The sequence below is a fragment of the Podarcis vaucheri genome (assembly GCF_965113315.1).
Source record: "Podarcis vaucheri genome assembly, chromosome: 14".
Classification (NCBI taxonomy): domain Eukaryota; kingdom Metazoa; phylum Chordata; class Lepidosauria; order Squamata; family Lacertidae; genus Podarcis; species Podarcis vaucheri.
Window position 1 is genome coordinate 30,534,141 of NC_138752.1, and position 18,999 is coordinate 30,553,139.

Sequence of the window (18,999 nt, forward strand, 5' to 3'; positions counted from 1 at the left end):
AATTGGGGGGGGGGGTTGGAGGTGAGGAGGATGGCATCTCAAGGTAGCGTTGGGAAAGACTCGCTACCTGGAACCCCAGAGAGCTGCTTCCAGTCAGTGTTGACAATACTGAGCTAGATGGACCATTGGTCTGGCTCCATATAAGGCAGGCTTTGAGCAATGAAAGCCCACCCCCCCCACCCCTTCAGCAGTGAGGATATTTGGTAGAGAAACACATCTTTGTTGGGGATCCTCACATATAATGCTTATTACAAGTATCTCTAAATTACTAAGTAGGTGAAATAATACTTAAGAACGTAAGAACCACCTGCTGGAACAGGCTAGTGGCCCATCTGCCTCAGAATCCTATTCCCACAGTGGCTAACCAGATGCCCCAATGGGAAGCCAGCTAGCAGGACCAGAGCACAAGAACACTCCTGTGGTTTCCAGCAACTGGTATTCAGTTGACTGTAGATCCAAAGCAATAGCCACCATGGCTGGTAGCCATCGATAGCCCTCTCCTCCACAAATTTGTCCAATTTTATTTTAAAGACCTCCAAGTTGATGGACATCATTTGCTGCCTCCTGTGGGAGCAAGTTCCATAATTTTAACACTGCACTGTGTGAAGGAGTACAGTGGTACCTCGGGTTAAGAACTTAATTCGTTCTGGAGGTCCGTTCTTAACCTGAAACTGTTCTTAACCTGAAGCACCACTTTTAGCTAATGGGGCCTCCTGCTGCCGCTGGGCCGCCAGAGCACGATTTCTGTTCTCATCCTGAAGCAAAGTTCTTAACCCGAGGTACTATTTCTGGGTTAGCGGAGTCTGTAACCCGAGGTACCACTGTACTTGGCATCCCTGTTGAGTGGATAAAAAGCTACTCTGTGTTGGGCACAAAGGTTTAATATAACATTATGGAGCTGCTGGACAGGTCTTGGGCAGCTGTTCATGCAGCTCAGGAGTGAAGGCCAAAGAGAAGAGTTCCTGGTTGGCCTTGTAACGTCCTTCCAATGTGTTTCCTTCTCCTCCTGCACAGTTTTTTGTCCAGCACTTCCTGCTAGTGAGATCTGTGGGCAGATTGTGGTTTCAAGGATGTACCTATCTGAAAAGGTGTGTGAGAGCAGCACTGCCAGCTCATAACCCAGCTCTCCTTACTTTCACTGGGAGGGGGATCTGGAGTTCAAAATGCCAGCTGAGGAGGGGGTCTGGACTTGGGGAAAGGGCTGTTCTTTTTTCCAAACTCAAAAAAGGAAGGGCTCATTGCACATGCTCACTCTGTGCTTTGTATATGCTCCCTTGTTGCCTTTGCTTCCTTCTGCTCTCTTCATTAGTGCCAGCAGCCTTCCTTACCACCCTGCCCAGGATGTCCCACTTCCTGGTTCTGGCTAGGTCTGAGCAATGGAGAGCCCTGACCCTTAGAAATAGGAATCTCTCATACACACATGCACGTGTGTTTGCAAAAGCAGCCATCCTCATAAAGAATTGAAATCCTCTGTGGGCCTCTGGGCGCGTGCAGAGTGCCTATTCTACTGGCGGGGGGAGTGCTTGGGAAGGAGAAATCAGCGAGCCCCGTCCTCCTGGCTGTTGGTCCCGGCAGGGCAGGGCAGGGACCCGGATCTGGGGCGGAGGCGTGTGCCAGGTGGGGCAGCAGCGCCCGGGAAGGCGGTAGCGTGGCAGGTCCGGCTCCTCCCTGCGCTGAACCTGCCGGAATGGAGCCGGGGCGTCGGGCTTGCGGGGGTCTTGGCTGTGGTCGCGGCCCCTGGAACAAATGAGGACGAGGATGCCCGGAACCCGCGGCAAGAGCAGTTATGCGCCACTCTCCGGAGCAACAGTCCCGACGGGGCACCCGCGGACCGCGTCTGCTCCTCCTCCTCCTCGGCGCCCTGCTAGCCCAGGTAAGGCTGAGTGGGGCGTGGGGTGTCGCCTCCTAAGATGTGATGCCCACCAGCCCCAGCCGAGCCCAGCTGCAGGAATGGAGCGGATCCTAAGCCCAGGGCTGGTGGGAGATGTTGTCGGGATGCCCAAGGCTTTCCCCGCTGTAGGGCGTTGGGACAGACCCACCCCCCTCTCCCCGCCGTGGACTGACTCGACCCACTGGGAAGCCCGCGGAGCAATCAACCCCCGCCCCCCCCCCAAAAAACCATTCAGCACTCTCCTGAGTGCCGGAACCCTTGAAGACAACAGGGGACGGCTTTCTTTCCCACTCCCCTAAGTCTTCTTTTCCTGAAGCAGAGCATGATGCCGGCCCCGCCAAGGCGCTAGTCCTTCGCAAGGACAAAAAGAAAAGGGGGCGTGGAAATGGGGCGCTTTCAGACAGCAGGGTGGGGGGTTGAGGAGAAGGCTGGCTTTCTCCTCCTGGTCCCGAGGAGGAGGAGGAGGAAGACTCTCGCTCTCCCCTCCACTGCCGTGTTTGCTAAGCTGTTTGCCCAAAGGGTGCGCCGGCTGGAGTTGGCTGGCGGGCGCAGCAGGTGAGCTGGCACAAGTCCGGCTGTTGCCCTCCAGGAATGCGCCCGAATGTGGCCGGTCCGCTCCTGCAGGGGTTTCTCTGGCAGACCCGGAAGAGGGGCGGGGTCGTGGGGTTGGACAAATGTCACACAAACAAACCACTTCGAGCGTTATTGTTCCTTTCCCCGAGAAAGCGTGGGAACTCGTTTCTTCAGGTATTTTGGGAGTAAGCCTTCTGGATCAGCCCATGGCGCATCTAGTCCAGCCTCTGGTTCTCACAGGGGCCAACCAGATGCCCCAGTGGGAAACCCCTAAGCAGGAGCCCAGCACAAGGGCCCTCTCCCCTCCTGTGCTTTCCAGCAGCTGAAGCATTGCTGCCTCTGACCAAGGAGGCTGGGAATAGCCACTCTGGCTACGAGCCATTGATAGTCCTCCATGGATTTCTCCAATCCTCTTTAAAGCCATCTATGCCATCCTCTTTTAAAGCCCATCTGCCTCCTGCAGGAGCAGGTTCCAAGGCGTAACTGTGCTCCATGCTTCTCTGAGTGGCATAGGAGCTCTTCAGAAATATGGGGTGGATGTGATCTTTAAGGCACACATCACTGGGTGCCATCCAGTGCTCCCCACAGGGTCCCCTTTCCTCCCCACTCCCCATTTTGGCTGGCAAAGCTAGGTCCTCTCTTTTACTTCTGGAAGAAGGTTTAGGGTTATAAAGGCCAGGACTAGCCACCTGAGAAACAGTTTCTACGCAAATGCAATTCTGGTTCTAAACGCAGCATAAGGGGTCTCTATAGTATAGTGTATTTTAAAATGGGGTTTTTGAAAGTTTTATGTAGTTTTGTGCAGTTTTTATGTAGTTTTATGTACCGGTAGTTTTTCCATTTCATTGCTCTGCATGGGACAATGACAATAAAGATATCGTATATCGTATACCTGGGAAGGCTCTGCTGCCAGGGTTGGAGGCTGCAGGCAGGACCACCATGAGACTCAAATCAAGCTTCGAGAAGACCATTGGTCCATCTAGTTCAGGACTGCCTACACTGACTGGCGGCAGCAGCAGCAGGTCTTGGGGGAAGACTTTCCCCAGCCCTTCCTGCAGATGCCATGAGGGAACTGAACCTGGGAGATTCTGCATGCCAAGCACATGTTCTGCTCCTGAGCAGAGGCCCTTGGCTTGAGCTGCCTTAGACTGAGTCGTAGAATCACAGAAGAGCTGGAAGGGACCCAAAGGGTCATCTGGTCCAGCCTACCAACATGCACTGAGTCAGCCACCTAGTTGGCTCTGCAGTGCTGTCTGGTACCTGTTGAGATGGGGCTGCTGAGTTCTACTAGGGTAACCCTGATAGTAAGGAAGAGGTGGAAGCTGGCAGCACAGGAACAGCCTCTGGAGCGACTGTGCACAAGAAGGCAGGAAAAGGACCTTGCTGTGGCTCTGTGTTCCAAACTCACCCCACTTCATCTCTTCCGGCCCTGCTTCCCCCCCCCCCAGTGTCTTGCTGGCAGCACATCCGCCGTTGCGGAAACGCTGCTCTTCGTGTCAACCCTTGACGGGAACCTCCACGCAGTGAGCAGAAAGACAGGAGATGTCAAGTGGACCCTGAAGGATGGTGAGTAGCAGCAGAAACCCATGGGTGCTGGGTTGGGGTTTTGCACTGGCTAGGTGCCTTTCACCTTGCTGGGCTGGGTATAACAACAACAACAACAACAACAACAACAACAACAACAACAACAACAATAATCTGAGTAAGCACCCCTCCACTTTCTCCTTCCAGATCCACCTCTGCAGGTGCCGGATTACGTGGCAGAGTGAGTGTAGCCTCCTGCAGGAAAAGGTCTGGGGTGCTTTCCCCTTGGTAGGAACAGCTGTCTTCCCAGTCCACAGCCCAACTCCCAAGGGCTTCAGCAAGCCAGCCAGATGGGTTCCCAGTTTTGTCTGGAGGTGACAGCCAAAATTATCCTCTTTCCATGCCCTAAGAGTAACCTGGATGTAGTTAGTTTGTACATCCCACCTGCCTGGCCTGTTTCCAAGATGCAGTCCCAGATGTTGTAGGACAAGAATAAGGAACGCTTTTCAGCCCAAAAGCCATTTTCCCTTCGGGGCAACCCTCTGGCAGATGCTCTTCTGTAGTGGGTGGAGCCATAGGCAAGAGTGGGCGTGGCAAGAAATGCAGATTTCATATCTGGGCACTAGGTTAGTTGCTACACACTCACACCATTCTATCTTCCATCCAGGCAAGGGAAAGGCATTATCAGGGTTCAAGTCTGGTAAGGAAGAGTGGGAAGCAGGGCTGGTGGGGGTGTGGCCTTGGGATAGGAGGTGTGGCCTGGGGAGAGTGGGATGGAGAGGCTTGGGAGGCCACATTTGGCCCCTGGGCAAGAGGTTCCCCACCCCTGGTGTCAGAGGCAGAAGAAAGAGACAGAGAGGTGGGGTAAAAGGTTTGGAAATGGTACTTAAACCATCAGGGAAAATAAGAGGGCAGTTACAGCTCCAGGGGTCCAGACAACGGCTGTGAGAATCAGCTCTGTGAAATCTGCACAAATGCTGGGATTTTTAAAATGAATGAATGGAAAAGCATGAGCTTTTCCCAATGCCAAATTCTGCTCTGGGTGCCAAGTTCTGACCGGGATGCATTGCCTGCTGGCTGGTGGTATGTGAATCGGTGGAGGGGTGTGTGTGGACCCCCTGAGTTGTAATTCTGAGCGTAGCAAAGTAGCCACTTGCCCAAAGGGGCAGGGAGCACTTTTGCCCAGAGGAAGAGGAGCAGCAGCAACTGAGCAGCTGTTGTCTTTCGCCTGTGTTCCTGGCTCAGGCCAGCATTTCTTCCAGACCCAAATGATGGCAGCTTGTATGTCCTGGGAGGCAAGAACAAGGAAGGCCTTATGGTGAGTGGCCTGGGAGTAGCAGAGGGAGGCTGGGTGGCTCTAGGGGAGGCAGGCTGGCTCTCTAGCACAGGAGGGCCCCCTCAAAGTAAGGGGAGGTGGCCCTGGGCTGCCTTTTTACTCTTAGCCCATCTGTCTCTGCTACAGAAGCTGCCTTTCACCATCCCTGAGCTGGTCCAGTCTTCTCCTTGCCGAAGTTCCGATGGGATTCTCTACACAGGTATAAGCTGGTGGGATGTGTGGGGCAGCTGTGAGTCAGGGAATGATGATGATGATAACTACTAAAAATTCTGTACCACTTAATATATAAAATATATCTCTAAGTGGTGTACAGAGAACTAAAGCAACAGCAGTCAACGTCCACAACAATTAGGATCCTAGTTAGTTTCTGGATAGCCAAGCAAGTATGTGAAGCAGAGGGTATTGTGGAGCCTGTTTGCATTTTGAATCAGAGGGCCTCTGAGTACGTGTGAAGTTCCTTTCCCTCACCAATGAAGGACTGTAGGAAGTCATCAGAACAATCATCCTAGAGGTTTTATTTACAATGAAGTGGTGTACACAGTTTTATCAAGTAAATTCCAGTGGGGGGGGGATTACCTGGAGGGGGTGGAGCTGAGAGACAAGGGGGTGGCAGACAGATGCACTTTTCACACTTTGAAAAGCTGCCCTCACTGAATCAAACTCATCAGGTTTTCTTGAATTATAATTAAACAAATCTGTTTTAACTGGATTTTGAATCAATGTGCCATTAATGGTTCCTGTTTTGAATTTTATTGTGTTGTTATCTTCCTTGGTGGGTCATGCAAACCACTATTCTGAATAATGCTTTTTATACTGCAGCGTAGGAGGCATTGGGGATGAGTTTAGGGAACCAAGGGGGCAGTAGCCCAGAAAAATTCAGGAACCACTGAAATAAACAAATAGATTTCTTAAGGGAGAAGGAGATTTGATCCCCAGCACTTTTCAGTTTAGAAATAAGGCATGAGCTTGTGTGGGCCACTGTGCACATTCAGATATAATGAGGCGGATTATGCCGAAAGTGCCACTCACCCATTTATGGGATGGCTGGTCCCTGCTCCTGCTAACCTAGCAGTTTGAAACCATGTAGAAGTGCAAGTAGATAAATAGGTACTGCTCCGGCGGGAAGGTAAACGGCATTTCCGTGCGCTGCTCTGGTTCGCCAGAAGCGGCTTAGTCATGCTGGCCACATGACCTGGAAACTGTATGCTGGCTCCCTCGGCCAGTAAAGCGAGATGAGCGCCACAACCCCAGAGTCATCCGTGACTGGACCTAATGGTCAGGGGTCCCTTTACCTTTACCTGCAATGGGTACCAAGCAAAAATCCCTCTCCCCACTGCAATTTCCCCAGGGAAAAAAGAGGACACGTGGTTTGTTGTGGATCCAGCAACTGGGAAGAAGCAGACCACACTGTCTACTGAGGCTTGGGATGGTCTGTGCCCCCAAACTCCACTGCTCTACATTGGACGCACTCGTAAGTCTGGGTTCCCTTTTTGGCTTGTAAACGTAATAGTTTATTGCTGGAGGGAGCAGGAACTCCCTTCTTGGCTTCTGAACAGAATCCCACAGGAAGCAGATACCTACACCATTTGCCCAACGCTGGTGTGGTCAAGAACCTGCGGGCCTTGAGTGTGCCTTGCTCCTGGAAGTGGGTGGTGGGTGGGATGTGACAGGCTCTGTGACCACACCAGGTTTTTTCCACCTGCAGAGTACATCATCACCATGTATGACACCAAGTCCCGCCACCTGCGCTGGAACGCCACCTACCTTGAATACTCTGTACCATTTCAGGACCAGAACAATGACTACGGTGGGTAACTGGAGAGGCAAAAGGGAAGGGCCCTGGCTGGGTAGGTGATGTGGGTCTATCCATGGGAGTAGCCAGGATTGTTAGGGAATAGCCAAAGTTACTGAGCTTCTTTTAGAATATCACCCCTTCCCCCCAAGTTTTTGAGCTTTTTTGGGGAAGCCATGAGTAAATACAGTCACACCTTGGGTTACAGACGCTTCGGGTTGCGTTTTTTTGGGTTGCGGACCACCGAAACCCGGAAGTTCCGGAACGGGTTACTTCAAGGTTTCAGCAGTCACGCATGCGCAGAAGCGCTAAATCGCATTTTGCGCATGCGCAGAAGTGTCGAATCGCAACCCGTGCATGCGCAGATGCGCCGCTGCAGGTTGCGGACACTGCGGGTTGCAAACGTGCATGGATTACGTTCGCAACCCAAGCGTCCACTATAATACCCCAAAAAGAGGACATTGCAGGTGGCAGGCTTTCATTGGAGGGAGGGAGGCTTCTGCTGGGGGGGGGGCAGAACCTCAGCTAATTGACTGCTTTCTATGCTTTTCAAGATTTTTTGTGGATCTAGGGGGTGCAGCTCCCCCCATGGTCCACCCCACCCTCAACTTTCTTTCGCAGCTGGGTTTGCAAAGAGAAGGTTGGCATTGCTTCAAGTGCCCCACAAGTGACCCTCCTCAACCTCCTCTTTTTATCCTGCACCCCTGAGCATTTCCACCACCACAGCACCAATGGGACACAGCTCACATGCCCTCCACCATCCTAAGAAAACCCATTAATCCCGTTTTTATTGTTTGGTAGATTTACAAAAAGAGAAAGACACACGAATACATGAATTTTAAAAAAGGGGTGAGATTAGACGTGGATACACAAAGCATTAAAAAAAACAACAAAAACAAGACTCCTTGCATTCTGCTCCCCCTTTCTTCCCACCCAGGGTGGCCCTGCCCTCTGCCTGCCCCTGTGAGCTGGGACATCATGCTGGGCTGGGCCTCAGTGACAGCATCCTCTCCTCCTCCTTGCCTGATCTCCAGCAGCCGCTACAAGCTGCCCAAGGGAAGAGGCTGGCAGCAGAAGCCATGGAGAGGCAGTGGGATGCTTCATCACAGCTGCTACTGCCATCGCTCAGGGCAAGCTCTGGCTCATCCTCTTCCTGGAGCTCAATGGCAGCGTTGCTGGGAGGAGGGAAATAGGGATATCATTGGATCAAATCAGAAGCTGGGATTGCTTTCATAATTCCAGGACTGTCCCTGGACAGTCAGGACACTTGGAGGGTATACAACATAGAGCCTTGTGGCACATTAAAGACAACCTTTTCTTCTTGCATCATAAATGTGCATGGACTGCAGACCATTTTACCAGATGCACCAGGAACTACCCTTCTGAAAGCAAGATAACATTGTTCAGGGAAGCCACTTACTGGTTTTCCTTAACCTTCACCCTCTGCCCAGAAATGGCCCACTTTGCCTCCAGTGGAGATGGCCTGCTGGTGACGGTTGGCAAGGAGAGTGGGCAGGTGCTGTGGATGCAGGACTACGGCTCCCCTGTGGTTGGCGTGTACACCTGGCGCCAGGACAGCTTGCGGCGGATGCCCTACCTCAACGTTGCCGTGGAGAGTCTGCGCTACCTCGTCCTGCGCTCCCAAGACACTCATTTCTTCATCCACTGGAACTACCAGTCCACCAAGGACTTCACCGCCAAGACTCGGCTGCTGTGGGTATTTGGGGGGTGGGGTGTTCTGTGGCAGTGAGTTCCGCAGGCTTAATCCACAGCAAGCGGGAGACTGCTCAGGTTGTGCTGGCAAGTTCTCTGCTAGAATGTTGAGCTTCTACGGTGTGACTGATGTGCACCCTCTCCACCCCACTTCCCAATTTTCTAGGCCAACGCTGTACGTGGGCAAGTACGCAGCAGGTTTCTACGCCTTGACGTCCTTGGTGCACGAGGGCACAGCTCTTGTTGTGAGTGCCTCTTCACCCCTTGGGTGGCCCTGGGCAGGTGGAGGAGGAGCAGGGAGCTCACAGAACCTTTTTTTTTGTGTGTGTGTCCCCGCCTGCTACAGCCTCAGGGGCTGACACTGGCCCGCAGCAGTGGCCCCACCACGGAAGACGTGACGATCCAGAAGTCCGGCGAGTGCGAGATCACGCCGAGCACGAGTGTCAAGTACCCGCAGGGCAGCATCACCATCCCCCACAGCCAGTGGCTTCTTATCGGTGGGTCCCCTTCCACCCTAAACAGGCAGGCAGGCAGGCAGGCAGGCAGGCAGGCACACACACACACACACACACACTATGAAGCTTTGCCCCCCTTTTTAAAATTTTGCTCTGCATACAAAAGAAATGGGGAAGGGATGATACCTCCCAATTTGGGAACCACTGCTATGGCTCCAGGATGCCCCCTCAAGCAGCAGCAACGTGACTCCATTGGGCAAGCATTGCAGATTGGATTGCCGATCAGAAGGTTGGCGGTTCAAATCCGCACAACGGGGTGAGCTCCTGTTGTTCTGTCCCAGCTCCTTCCAACCTAGCAGTTCAAAAGCACACCAGTGCAAGTAGATAAATAGGTACCACTGTGGTGGGAAGGTAAACGGTGTTTCCGTGTGCTCTGGTTTCCGTCACGGTGTCCCGTTGTGCCAGAAGTGGTTTAGTCATGCTGGCCATGTGACCCGGAAAGCTGTCTGCAGACAAACGCTGGCTCCCTCGGCCTGAAAGTGAGATGAGCGCCTTTGTCAAGAATGTATAACTTGCTGTTGAGATGGAACACTCAGGATGAAACGGTGAAATCAGCTATGATTAAATGGGCACAAGATGTTGGACATAACATAATGATGGCTGACTGGGAACAGTTATGGACCACAGGTATGAAATTTACGGCATGTAATGCTCTAAGAGAAAATTTAATGAAAATGATTTATAGGTGGTACATGACACCAGTTAAGCTTGAAAAATTCTACCATTTGCCCGATAATAAATGTTGGAAATGTAAGGAGACTGAAGGTACATTCTTTCACCTTTGGTGGACATGCCCAAGGATTAAGACATTCTGGGAGATGATTTATAATGAAATGAAAAAGGTATTTAATTATTTTTTTTCTGAAGAAACCAGAGGCCTTTCTCCTGGGCATGGTTGGCCAATTGGTGTTAAAGAAGGATAGAACTTTTTTTATGTATGCAACAACAGCAGCAAGAATACTCATCGCGAAGTATTGGAAGACACAAGATTTACCCACCAGGGAAGAATGGCAGATGAAGTTGATAGACTACATGGAATTGGCGGAAATGACTGGCAGAACCCGAGACCAGGGAGAGGAGTCGGTGGAAGAAGACTGGAAAAAGTTTAAAGACTATTTACAGAAATACTGTAAAATTAATGAATGTTAGAAAAATGTTGGAATGAAGTTATATGGTTTTAGTAGAAATGTTATAAGGAATTAAGTATAAATAGATTAATAGAGCATTAAATGGAAAAATAAGGTTAGAATGTGTTAAGACAATTATAGGATAGAAAACAGAGGAAGATGGAAAGGAATTGCTGAAACAATTAATAGAAGTGGAATACAAAAAGGGAGGTGTGAGGAGGTCGTGGAAATTAGTGAAAGAAAGATAAGATATTGAAATTGGACTGTATTTTAAATGGTTTTTGTTTTGTTTTGTTAGTTGTATGTTAGTGTTTGCAGTGGTGTTTTTTGGTATTGTATTGTTGTATGTTTTTTTCTTTTTTGGTTTTTTGTAGTGTTGTGTTCAATTTGTTGGAAAACTAATAAATATTATTATAAAATTAAAAGAAAGAAAGTGAGATGAGCACCGTAACCCCATAGTCGCCTTTGACTGGACTTAATGATCCAGGGGTCCCTTACATTTTTATCTTTACCTGCAGAACCACAAATAAAGCAGAATGTTTTATTTCCCTGCAGGGCACCACGAATTGCCACCCGTGGTCCACACCACCATGCTGAGGGCTTTCCCCCAGACTCTGCGGAGGAGCCCAGAGGTCATCCTGTCCCACAGCTCCTCTCCCAGGACCCTCTTTGACGATGTGAGCGGAGCAAGGGTGGGGTGTGTGTGCGCGCGCTAAAGCTGCTTCTGTGATAGAGAATGGAGTGTGCGTGCTTGGACAGGGTGGGGGTCTGGATGGCAAGAGGGGATGCTCCAGAAGGCAGGCTTGCCAAGGGTGTCTGTGTGCCTAATACAGGGGTATGTTTTGCTTATCACTATTTATGGCTTTTGCCTGTTTCAGTTCCTGGCCTCACATAGCCAGAGGGCACATGATGAGGATAGCTGGCACAGCGCAGACCCCCGCTTGGAGATGGAGCAAACAGAGATTTACCCTGGGTTCAGCCGCTTGGAGCTGGCAACGGCTGGTGTGGCTGCTGTGTTCCTGGGCGGGGGGCTCTTCTTCCTCCTTCTTTGGGTGAGTGGGCTTTGGTCTTTTTCCCCTTTGGGGGGGTGCTTTGGGAAGTACTGTTCACCCACACCCACACACACAGCAGTGAGTCCTGGCTCTCTAGTCCTGCCTAGGCCACCCACTTTTCTGCCCTGAGATCAGCCCTCAACTTCAAAGAAGAACGTGCTTCTTTGTTAAACTATGGAACTCACTCCTGCAGGAAGTGGCGATGGCCACAGACTTGGGTGGCTTTAAAGGAGGATGTGACAAATCCATAGTCCTGAGGGCTATCTCTCGGTGGCTACTAGGCATGAGGGCTATGCTGTACCTCCATGGTCAGAGGCACTAATGGCTCTGGATACCAGTTGCAGGAGGGGGAGAGAGTGCTTTTGTGCTTGAATCATGTTTGTGGGTTTCCCGCAGGCATCTTGGTGGCCCCTGTGAGAACAGGACACTGGTCTAGATGGGCCATTGGCCTGATCCAACACAGCTCTTATTATGTTCTTATATTAACCTGCCCCCTGCGCCATGATGGGAAGGGAACCTGCTGTCTGCACAGCAATGAGGACTAGTAACTTTGGAATGCTAAATCCTGCCTCGGAGGTCAAATCCCAATACCTGTGTACTCTGTGGCAGGGTCCAGGCAGCCCAGGATCCAGGTAGTCCTCCCACTCCCATCCTGGGGAAGGGGCTAAAGACATGGGTGATGTGTTTCATTCCTGAAGGAGTGTCTCCACCCCCATCGTTCTGCCCAGACGCTGAGGGCCAGCACCGAGGGCCTTCTGGTGGTTCCCTCACTGCGAGAAGCAAAGCTACAGGGAACCAGGCAGAGGGCCTTTTCAGTAGTGGCACCCACCCTGTGGAACGCCCTCCCACCAGATGTCAAAAAGATAAACAACTGCCTGACATTTAGAAGACATCTGAAGGCAGCCCTGTTCGGGGAAATTTTTAATGTGTGACATTTTGATGTATTTTTCATATTTGTTGGAAGCTACCCAGAGTGGCTGGGGAAACCCAGCCAGGTGGGCGGGGTACAAATAAATTAATAATAATAATAATAATAATAATAATAATAATAATAATAATAATTCTTATCTCCCACCCAGCAAATGCAACAGCAACAGAACCGAGAACAGCAGCGTCAGCAGCTGCTGCACCAGCAGCTGGAGGAGATGTTGCAGCTCCTGCAACAGGAGCAAGGCATGGGGCGGCCCCCTGCCAGTCACAGCTCTGGGGAGCATCCCCCCACAGCCTCCAGGGATTCACCAGGAATAACTCCAGACCAGAGTTTGGGCCCTTCTTCTTCTTCTGAATGGATGGATGGGGAGATGAGCCAGAGTCTTCTTGTCAGAAGCAGCAGCCCAGGTTGGTGTGGTCAAAGTCCTGGTGCAGCCAAGGTTTTCATTTTGCTTTTGGGGGGTGGGGTACTGAGCTCCTTCAGCCAGGTGGGATTCAGGCAACACCTGGCATTCTGAGCCTGGAGTGGCCTCCACCTGCCCTTCTGAGCATCAGCCGCTCTCCCTCTCCCTCTTTCCTCGCAGCGGGTGCTGACCTAGAAACCATCCAGGTGGGGAAGATCTCCTTCAATCCCAAAGATGTCCTGGGCCGTGGGGCAGGGGGCACCTTTGTCTTCAGGTAAGAGGGGCCTGGGTGAACCCAGAACAGAAGGATCTGCCTTCTCCTGGAAGGTCCACAACTCGGTGGCAGAGAAGACATGCAGAAGGATCTTGGTTTATTCCCCAACAGCTCCAGGTAGGGCTGGGAGACAATCCTTTCTGAAACACTAGAGAGCTGCTGCCAGTCAGTGTTAACAATACTGGGCTACGTAGAGCAATGGTCTGACTCTTTATAAGCTTCCTATGTCCTGAGCCAGAGTGTTGGTCCATCTAGCTCAGCATTGTCTACACGGACTGGCAGCAGCTCTCTAGTGTTTCAGAAAGGATTGTCTCCCAGCCCTACCTGGGGATTGAACCCGGGGATTTTCTGAATGCAATGCAGGTGCTGGCTGTTTCGCTACCATTTCCTTTTGTTCTGTGACTGATCTCCAAGCAGAGAGGGAGCAAGAGCTCAGCAGGGCATCTCTGAAGGTGTTGCCTTCTGGGAGAGTTGGGAGATTTATTGAGAGAGAGCTTTGGCAGGAGAGAAGGGGAGTGGTCCAACCTGCAAGCGCAGACCAATGTCCAAGAAGGCTTCCTCCCAAGACACCTGGAGCCCAGGGAGATATCCAGAGAGGGAGCTGTCCTTGCACCTGGGAGTTTCCAGCCCTGGGGTCTAGGTGCAACTGACTGGGCTCAGCTGAGCCAACCTGGCTGGCCGAGCCATGGACCGCTTCTTTCCTCTCCCTCGCAAGGGGTCACTTTGATGGGCGCCAAGTGGCAGTGAAGCGCCTGCTTCCCGAGTGCATCCACCTGGCGGATCGGGAGGTGCAGCTGCTACGCGAGTCGGACGAACACCCCAACGTGGTGCGCTACTTCTGCACAGAGATGGACAGGCAGTTCCACTACATCGCCATTGAGCTGTGCTCTGCCACGCTGCAGGAGGTGAGCTGTGGGAAGGAAGAGGGGTGTGGGGAGGAGAGGGCTATTGATGACTCCTAGCCTGGATGGCTACGCTCTGCCTCCACAGTCGGAGGCAGCTGTGCTTCTCAATACCAGTTCTGGGCACATGCAGGGGGTCCCTGGCTGTCCTTTGCATTTGGGCATCTTTGCCACACATGGCCTGGATGATGATGGTGATGATGATAACAACAACAACAATTTATTACTTATGCTCCGCCCACCCATCTGGCCAGGCCTCCCCAGCCACTCTGGGTGGCTCCCAACAGAACATTAAAAACACAATAAAACACCAAACATTAAAAACTTTCCTAAACAGGGCTGCCTTCAGATGTCTTCTAAAAGTCAGCTAGTTGTTTATTTGCTTGACATCTGATGGGAGGACGTTCCACAGGGCAGGCACCACTACCGAGAAGGCCCTTTGCCTGGTTCTCTGTAACCTCACTTTTCACAGTGAGGCAACCGCCAGAAGGCCCTTGGCATTGGACCTCAGTGTCTGGGCTGAACGATGGGGGTGGAGATGCTCCTTCAGGTATACTGGGCCAAGGCTGTTTAGGGCCTTAATGATCAGCTCGGAAACGTATTGCGAGCCAATGTAGGTCTTTAAGGACTGGTGTTATATGGTCTTGGCGGCTGCTCCCAGTCACCAGTCTAGCTGGATTCTGGATTAGTTGTAGTTTCTGGGTCACCTTCAAAGGTAGCCCCACTACAGACACAGCAGGATGATGGGAACTTCATCTCCATTCATCCTCTGGAGTAATGAGAACTGAGGTGCTCCCACTGCCCAAGGCCAGTTGGATGGGCTCCTTCTGTTCTCTTTTTGTGATGGTATCTTGGGGGACTTAACCACACACACACACAGCTGTCATCTTGCACTGGTTGGATAGCTCAGTTGGTAAAGCATGAGATTCTTTATCTCAGGGCTGTGGGTTCGAGCTCCATGTTGGGCAAAAAGATTCCTTTTTGCTAACAATACAAAGGAAAACCCTGCTTGCTGGCCATATTAGAAACAGTATACTTTTTGACTTGTAGCCCTACCAACAAAAATATTTGGGATGGAGCAGGGGAGCAGAGGTTAAAAGTGGTGTCCCTTTTAAAAGCTCAAGTCTGTATACTGAAAAGCAAACTTTGAGGAAACTGTGAGTACATGGCTTGCTTTGCTTTTTCAAGTTCTCTGGTTGCAAATTTGAGTCCCTTCAAAATGTTATTTGTTTGGTTTGTAAGGAATGGGTTCGTCTCTGTGCTGTGAGTTGGGCAATGCCTTTAAGGTTATCTTTCTGAGACTAAGTTTAATCACATATTTATGATTCGCACAGGGCCCACTGGGCAGGTGGTGGCAGAACTTCCCTCCTTGGCTCCCCAGCGAAGTCATTCTTCCCTCCTCTTTCTGTCCCCCTTTTAGTATGTGGAGAGCCCCACTTTCAACCAGCAAAGTCTGGATCCTGTCTCGCTGCTGCATCAAACCATGTCTGGGTTGGCTCATTTGCACTCCCTCAGCATAGGTAAGGGCAAGCTCCCTACCCGCACACCTGAAGACAGGTGGTGGTTTTCCTAGGTGACCCATCAAAGGGCACAGGAACCTAGAAAGTTGCCTGGTCAACCTATCTCAGTATTGTCTACGCTGACTGGCAGCAGCAGTAGCTCCCCAAGATTTCCGGCAGGAGTCTCTCCCAAACCTACTTAGAGATGCTGTTGGGGATTGAACCTGGGGCTGTACCCAGAGGGCCAGCTGCCTCCCCACTCCATTCGATGAACACTCTGTGTGTCTTCTCAGTCCACCGCGACCTGAAGCCCTGCAACATCCTGATCTCGGCCCCAAACAGCCACGGGAAGATCCGCGCCATCATCTCCGACTTCGGCCTGTGCAAGAAGCTGCAGAGGGGGCGGCGCAGTTTCAGCCTCCGCTCTGGCATTCCGGGCACCGAGGGGTGGATTGCGCCCGAGGTGCTGAGGGAGGACCCAAAGGAGAACCCCGTGAGTAGCATCCACCTGCCCAGGCTCCTGTGTTTACGATGCAGGCAGGGCGAAGCGGCTCGTGCGGAGCGTGAGGTTCTCTGCTGCGGAGGTTGGGGGTGCCACAGGCCTGCTGGAGACCTGACCTGGCCTGGGATGGGTGGTGGTGGGGAAGCAAAGGGTCTGGCTTTGGGAGCAAAGAAAGAGGCAGTTTTCCCCAGGACTCCTTTTGTCTCTGGCAGACGAGTGCAGTGGACATCTTCTCGGCCGGCTGCATATTTTATTATGTCGTGTCCAGGGGGCAGCATCCCTTTGGGGACGGCTTTCACCGCCAGGCGAACATCCTCACCGGGGCCTACCAGCTGGCGCATCTCCAACAGGAGACACATGGTGAGGAGCATCACCCACTATCATATCTGGGGGGCAGGCAGGCAGGGGGGCAGTTCTGCTAACAGAGAGAAGCATCCCTGACTCCTCCTCCTTTGTGCATGGAGAGAGTTTGACCTACCCTCTGCCCTGCAGGCTTCATTTGCAGCCAGGCTCACCTGGAGGACAGGTGAGAATGGATCTAGCTATCAGGGTGAAGCTACAGACTGTGATGTCCCTGAACCAAACCTTGCCTCTGCTCTGCAGACTCAGCAGCTGGCTTTAAGCAAGTCGTTCTCAATCTCAGCTCCACCCATCTGCAAAGCGTTGATAATGTCCAGGATACCTTGCATAGGTATTGTAAGCTTAACCAGGAATGTATGGGAAGGTCCCAGCTCACTTTCTGCCTGCCCCCTTCCACCCCAGACAACATCATCGGCCGAGAATTGATAGAAGCCATGATCAGCAGTGACCCCCGTTTGCGTCCGTCGGCCATGCAGGTCCTCCTGCACCCCTTCTTCTGGAGCCACGAGAAGCAGCTGCAATTCTTTCAGGTGAGTTCCCTAGAAGGTGAGCTGGGGGGTGCAAGCCAGGCAGAAATCCAACAGGTGCAGCACTCTCCTGGTGCTGGCTTCACTGTGCTTGCAAAGCTCGGGGGGCTTTTAGCAAACTCCTCTGTGTCTAGGATGTCAGCGACCGCATTGAAAAGGAGCCAGCGGATGGGCCCATTGTCCGTGCACTAGAGGCCAGAGGGCAAGTGGTGGTGAGAGACAACTGGCGGACGCATATCTCCATCCCCCTGCAGACAGGTACAGGCTCTGCCTCTAGGGTTCCTCTCCCCCTCCCCACCAGTTCTGACCCACAGGGGGCAGGAGAGAGTCTCCACCCACCACGCAGAACAGTCAAATTATCCTGGAAAAGCAGCTGCAAAGGTGCTCACCTGTGCCATTTCCCTCCCGCAGACCTCAGGAAGTTCCGTACGTACAAAGGCAACTCGGTGCGTGATCTCCTGAGGGCCATGAGGAATAAGGTACCTTGTGTTTCCCCCATTACTCAGGTGTGTCCCTGCCCTAGAGCGGTGATTGCTGGTGGGGCAGAAAGCAAGGAGGCCAACAGGAGGTGGAACCAGAAGCTGTGCAAAGGATATGCCTGTGCAAACATGCAGCCAGCCTACAGCCTCCTTTCCACGGTGGTTCTGTGTGATGTGCCATGGGTGGCCCTTGACTTCCTTTCTCCCTACAGAAACACCATTACCACGAACTGCCCAGCAGCGTCCAGGAAACCCTGGGGGCCATCCCACGTGGGTTTGTCCAGTACTTCACATCCCGCTTCCCCTGCCTCTTGCTGCACACGTACCAGGCCATGCACATTTGTGCCACGGAGAGGCCGTTGCAAGCGTATTACCCCCCTCCGTCATGATGGGACCACGCAGGGACATGCAGGCGGCAAATGGCAGGAAACTGATCCCCTTGGAGGATGGAAGAACTGGCTGTGGGGCCCAGGCTGCCCTGTTACAGAGGGGTAATTTCCTCCATTGGTGAGTGGCGGCACCAGCGTACACCAGCATGCTCTCTGGACCATTTGCAGGAGGACCCAGTTCAGCAAAGCCGCTCCAGGATTCTGCCATCATTGTGTTTTCGGCAAAGCAAATTTCCTGTAGAGCAGAAAGCACCTTTCGGTAGAAGAACAGTATACAGAGGTGTTCCCTCTCAATCAGACCACTGGGCCGTTTAGCTCATTATCATCTAGTGACAGGTAGTCACTCTTTGGGGTTTCTTAGCCCTGCCTGGAGATGCCACTGATAAAGCATTTTTCAGGGCTTCATGCAAGAGAGGACTGCTTTATCTTCAAGCAGAGACAGCATAGGTATCAAGGGGAAGTCCCTGTCTCTGCAGTCTGAAGCTACCTCTAAGCTGCCACTGAAGCGAGGGGGCTTTCTGGAGCAGGTTTCATGCCAGGTTTATTGGGGAGGGGTGCCCACCCTCTCCTACAAAGGCCCATTGGTAGGAGAGGGTGGGCATCTCCCCATCTGCCATGGATGCTTTAGCTGAGATTCCTGCATTGCAGGGGGTTGGACTAGATGACCCTGGGGTCCCTTTCCAACTCTAAGATTCTATTTCTCCCAGGTAAAATGCAAAAGGGCATTGCTGGCAGATAGGGTCATGTATCACCCTGGAAAAGCAGGGGAGGTACCTGAGAGGTAATAGCTGAGATTAAGCCCTGCAATAGTATTTCCTGGGTAGAATGTGAGAAAAAAAATTGTTCCTAGTAGCTGTATTTCAACTGGGGTGGGCTGGGGGGGTTGGATCTTGGAACAGGTTCTCTGTGCCCTCCAGTTCTCCCTGTAGGAGATCCTTCAGCTCATGGGGGTCCATTACCTGACAAAGGCTGGTGGTGTCAACATGGCTCTGTCAATCTGGCTACTTCCCTCTGACTTCTCACATCAACCACTTGTTAAATTGCTGAGCATACCTGTTCTTGCAACTTGGGTGGCGTTTTATCCTAGCAAGTGACAATTGCTGCAATTTGTAGGTACGCTGGTAGGATGTCTTGCTGGCTCATAATTTGCCTCTGAGTGTTTTTGTAATGCAATGTTTTTAAATAAAAGATTTTTTGGTAAAAGAAACAA

General features: G+C 51.9%; 1 protein-coding gene across 3 annotated transcripts; it reads left to right on the forward strand.

Annotated features, from left to right (window-relative positions):
- Positions 1–1,608: 1,608 nt before the first annotated feature.
- ERN2 (endoplasmic reticulum to nucleus signaling 2) lies at positions 1,609–18,999 on the forward strand. Of its 3 annotated transcripts, XM_082199334.1 has the most exons (22): positions 1,612–1,873; positions 3,913–4,030; positions 4,196–4,229; positions 5,234–5,306; positions 5,451–5,523; positions 6,673–6,795; positions 7,030–7,131; positions 8,568–8,829; positions 8,996–9,074; positions 9,176–9,326; positions 11,027–11,148; positions 11,350–11,523; positions 12,603–12,861; positions 13,038–13,131; positions 13,847–14,036; positions 15,454–15,553; positions 15,826–16,025; positions 16,247–16,394; positions 16,797–16,924; positions 17,056–17,179; positions 17,333–17,400; positions 17,613–18,999. In XM_082199334.1, exons 1-22 carry the CDS (start codon positions 1,787–1,789, stop codon positions 17,787–17,789), a joined length of 2,886 nt encoding a protein of 961 aa, XP_082055460.1. In that variant the 5' UTR covers positions 1,612–1,786; the 3' UTR covers positions 17,790–18,999. The 3 variants fall into 3 exon arrangements, with proteins under 3 accessions (XP_082055462.1, XP_082055460.1, XP_082055461.1); XM_082199336.1 differs by lacking the exon at positions 17,056–17,179 and having other exon boundaries at positions 1,609–1,873; positions 17,613–17,742; XM_082199335.1 differs by lacking the exon at positions 1,612–1,873 and having other exon boundaries at positions 3,908–4,030; positions 5,203–5,306.